The 4769-nt window shown below is 44.4% G+C and overlaps 1 protein-coding gene across 2 annotated transcripts in view; it reads right to left on the minus strand.

Annotated features, from left to right (window-relative positions):
- MTR (5-methyltetrahydrofolate-homocysteine methyltransferase) overlaps positions 1-4769 on the minus strand; it is a 114188-nt gene that overhangs the window by 12421 nt on the left and 96998 nt on the right. For both annotated transcript variants that reach the window (XM_023509023.1, XM_012813832.2), the window contains exons 26-27: positions 2441-2539; positions 1316-1391 (exon numbers count right to left, since the gene is read on the minus strand). In XM_023509023.1, coding sequence (XP_023364791.1) covers positions 1316-1391; positions 2441-2539 — 175 coding nt within the window. The remainder of the gene's footprint in view (positions 1-1315; positions 1392-2440; positions 2540-4769) is intronic.

A 4769-nucleotide genomic window follows, 5' to 3' on the forward strand; every position in this document is an offset into this window, starting at 1 on the left:
GCAGGCTGTCTTCCAACACATTTCAGAGGCTGTACCTCAGGGCTCCACACCCCTCAGGCAGCAGCCAGAGCCCCACAGTGGCCCTACGCTGGGGATTAAAGTGGCCACTCAAACAGTATCCCCACTGCTGCTGGGTACTCTGGGCTCCTGAGAACTATTTCCCTCCAAAACAGCAAAATATGTTTGGCTGTCTGACTTGTCAAAACAGACTTGCCCTGTGTTATTATTCCATTTCATAGTGGAAAATAACAAATAATCCTAGCTTGGACTAGATGGGGACTTCTATTTTTTCAAAGGGTTTCATGTAGCATCTTATTTTACCCTCACAGCATTTCCATTAGAAACTGTCAAATGTGGGACGAGCTCAAGGTCACTTAGTGAGTCATAACCAGAAGCCAGTGTGAGAACCCCAGCCTCCCGGCTCCCAATACGGCATCTTTCTGCTAAACTGCACCAAACTCAGCAGGGATGAAACTGGAGCCAAGCACACCTACATGTCCAATTTCATCCTCTCAACTCTGCCGAGCACGTGCAGAACACAGATGTTGTAAGCAAAGACAGCTGATTTGAGATATTAGCTTGGAAATACCGATTCAATTAACATAATCCCGGTTCTGTCTTGGTTTCGCATTTGTATCTCATGCCTCTCCGAGCCTGTCAAAACATCTTACACATTTTACGAGCGCGTGCCTACCTGAGGCAAGAAAGGTGGCTAGAAATTTTGAAAGGGAAGGAACCAAATAAAAGAAATAAAAAGAGAAAGGAGCACCCAGACAGGGAACGAGAGACAGAACAAGAAACAGCAAACCCAGCTTTGCTGCAGTGGGAAGGCATGCCCTATTTCCAGACATTCCACATCTGCCCTTGGGTGGGCCTGACAGCGACCCAGGCCACTTCAGGTGACAGTGCCACCCAGGCCGGTCTCCACAGAGCCTACTTCAAGCTGCAGGAGGCCCGCTCCAGCCCAGCACAGAGGGAAGAGTGTGAGTTTAGAACACAGACCTGAGAATCCCAGAAACCTTTCAAGTTAGCAAGTCAGTTTCATCTGTTTCTTCAGATGAAAATGAACAATAGTTAATTCCCAGGTTCGCTAACGAAGCTATCTGAAGGACTCAGCGAGCTGCTACAGGTCAACGCAACAGGCTCAAACATGGCACCTGTTTCCTTTTTTCAATCATCAGGGTCACTGATCATCATTACACACAGCTCAGAGTTACAAGCTGCTGGTTTGACTTGGTACTTGAAGTGCAAGTACCTCCCCAGCACAGCCTTAGCGATCACATTCAGTCTCTCTCTAGTCAACGACCAAACAGACCTGGGCAAGGTTCAGACAGCCAATCAATACGGAAACCATTTTTCCTGGCTTGACTTAAGGATAAGTATCTCTTCTCCTGTTATAAAACAAAGAAAAGTTATTTAGTGAAGACTCTTAGCTTTTCCACTACTACTATGAGAAAACATGTCCAAGAAAGCCAGCGATTGCAAGAAAACAAATGCTTTTACTAATGAAAATCTTTATCCTAAAACACTTTTCTATCCAATAGGGCTCACATTAGCCCCCGAATAATAAAGATTCATGAGCCTTATTAACTGCTGATATGTAATAAGGCGGCTCTGCAGCCTGAATCGAGGTACTGGAGAGGTCTCTTGCCTGGACTTCTAGAACACTTGAGGGAGGGTGTTGGCTGGCCTGCCATGGACCTCTCTGAGGACCACAGGGAGAACGAAGGAACTATTCACCGTGGGCAAACCTAAAGAGAGAAACCCACCCACAGCGTCTTGGGCTGGCCAGCACCTCAGAAACAAAACGTCTGTTTTCTCCTGCTTATCTCATTTCCCTTGCCTAGCAACTCCCCAAATTCCACCCACCACCCCCACTGCTGTTCTGCCACAAGCCCAGAAGGCAGATAACCAGAGAGAAATAGCCCAGTGACTTCTGAAGAGTAATTATGCCTGTTCTCCATGGAGTCCCTGAAGCTTATCTTGAGAGGGACAGTTCTTGAAATATTATTTTGTACAGTCAGTGCTGGGCGGTCAGGGAGAGAGGCTTACAAGGGTCCTGTCTCATGTCTCCATTTTCTCCCATTATTTCCTCAAGAACAGGGATCTGTGGGAGGATTTCGGATCCTGTTTCAGCTCCTGTTCCCCTGCCGGGTAGGAGCTCATGTTTTATTCATCCCATCACTCTGGGATCTAGCACAGTACTTAACACCCACTGCTAGCCACTAACTGTTTGCTGAATAAATAACATTCATTTTAACAGAACCGAAAATTATTTGGGAACTCAGACAATGAAGACGTCTGACCTGAACTAGAAGACAGAACTTGTCTAAAAGGACACAAACTTTTTATTTCCTCAAAGCAGTTTTTTAAAAAGTCATTAGAAACTGCGGGATCATTTTATCGCCCAAACTAGCAAAGACCGGTCTCTGTCACTCACCTTGAGAGACTCGTAATGGTCTTGTCTAATATCTTCATATTCCTCCATGATTTCCTCAAAGTATTCATCCTTCAGATTTTCATCTAACAGTTGAGAACACTGAAAATGCAAGATAAACACGGAGCCCAGAGCAGCACGGGAAGATGAGAGCGGGCAGTAACTGGAGGCCTAACTTCCCCTCCTCCCCCTCTACCAACTGCAGATTCCCGCCTGGTGAGCTGTAAAGGGTGGACTCAGTGTACCTGGGATGTTCAAACCCTGCACAAGCCAAAGAAAGGCCTGGCCCTTACTGGTTCCTGGGACACAAGCCCTTGGGATACTCTGCCTGATAAGAGCATCCTTGTGAACCTGGGGCCCGTGCCAGGTGGTTTGTGCTAACAATCTGATTTAAGGTGGAAGTTCTTGGCTCCTATTTTACCTCTGGAGAGGAGGTAAAGGGAGTAAGGCAGGCTAGACGCCCAGGCCCATCTGGCCAATCCCCACTGAAAACCCAGGACGCCAAGGCTCAGGTGAGCTTCTTGTCTGGTAAGGCTTCTTAGAATTAAGCACTACCCATCTTATTCAATGGGGAGTGACACTTGCAATCTTGGGCCTGGTTTCTCCAGGATTTCATCTCACACGCCTTTTGGCTTTGCTGATTTTAATCTGTATCTTTTCAGGATAATAAACTGTATATCTGTTGTATAACAGCATTTCTGAGTTCTATGTGTCCTTTGAGTGAACATTGAACTTGAAGGTGGTGGTCCAGGGGACCCTGATATCCTGGGTTAGGTACCCCCCTCTAGTGTTTAATAAATACTCTGTTCATCTATCACTGCACATTCCACAGGCTTGTGGTATCAGCTTGTGTATCTACTTGTGCTACTGGAAAGCCCTTTGAGAGCTGGAATCACCTGTTAACTACATGTGCGCCCCTGGTACCTGCACATACCAGGTGAATCCTCACTAAATGCTCAAGGAATGAAGCCAAGCTTCCCAAGTCACCCATGAACTTACATTAGAATAAAAAGGAAACCAATAATCTGAGAAAATGTGAGGCTATTCATTCAACTCTAAAACTAGAATCACTTAAATATTATTGGTGACTGTGGTTATCAAGTTGGTAAAATAGGTACTATCTAAGCTCAAAATAAAAAGTATAAAGAAGAAATGGCTGCTCTGATCATAGCACTCAAAAAAATCCACAGTCCTGCCCTATCCCTGCATTCTCCAGCAGAATTTTTCTAATACACAACAAGTTTAATATCTTCATCTGAAATTGAGGAAGTTAGATTGGATGATGGCTAAAACAACTACCAGCTTTAAAAATCTATAATCTGGCTGGGCCTGGTGGCTCACACCTATAATCCCAACATTTTGGGAAGCTGAAGTGTAGGAGAATAGCTTGAGGTTAGGAGTTCGAGAGCAGCCTGGGCAATATAGTTAAGACCCAATCAATCTCCACCAAAAAAATGAATAAATTAGCCAGGCCTGTTACCACCCGCCTATAGTCCTAGCTGCTGGAGAGGCTGAGGCAGGAGGATGGATGGCTTAAGCCTGGGCGGTCAAGGCTGCAGCTATATTAGTACCTAGGTGATAGACTGCTCATTTCTCTTGAAAAAAGAAAAAAAGAAGAAAGTCTATAATCCTATGTGAGTTTTCTAAGTATTTCTAATAAAAATCTAATTACCTATCAGTTAGTATAAAAAGAAAAATCTCTTCATTAAGGCATGTAATCAGAAAAGGCCACTGTGGCAGGTGTAAAAAGGGTTCCCAGATGGCGCTTATGGTCCCAAACACACAGCCTTACATTAAACTCACCTCAGTAGAGTCCTCATTTAGCAAATCCAACACAGCTCAATGAAAGCAGGGAGGATGTGCTTACTCTTGAATTCCCCAAAATAAATTGTAACCAATGTTTTAAAACATTGTTATTTTCTGGTAGATTGTCACTCTAAGAAAAACTCAGATGTACCTAATGACAAAAGAGACACCCCGGCACTGGTTCCACTAGGTAGACAGACACACCAGGACAGGTCACAGGGACTTTCTACACCCTCACGGAGACCCTTGTTCTGTCTAGGCCCCTTTCCTGTCCAGCCTGACTTGCTTGAAGAGGACAATTTCAAGGCCAATATCCGAACTAACCTATACAACACTTCCACAAAAAGATCATGCCAACCACTGAGACATGTTACAGCCTTTATTTTCCTTCATTCAAAAAGTGTTTCTATAGCAACAACCATACAAGGAGAGGAAGTAAGTTGGCAAGAAATTTTATAACTTAATAAAATGAATTAAATATTGGAACCATGTTTTTTTCTTTCTTTCCTTCTTTCTTTTTTTGGGG

Source organism: Otolemur garnettii, unplaced genomic scaffold (assembly GCF_000181295.1).
Source record: "Otolemur garnettii isolate 467f Iridium unplaced genomic scaffold, OtoGar3 scaffold00312, whole genome shotgun sequence".
Lineage (NCBI taxonomy): Eukaryota > Metazoa > Chordata > Mammalia > Primates > Galagidae > Otolemur > Otolemur garnettii.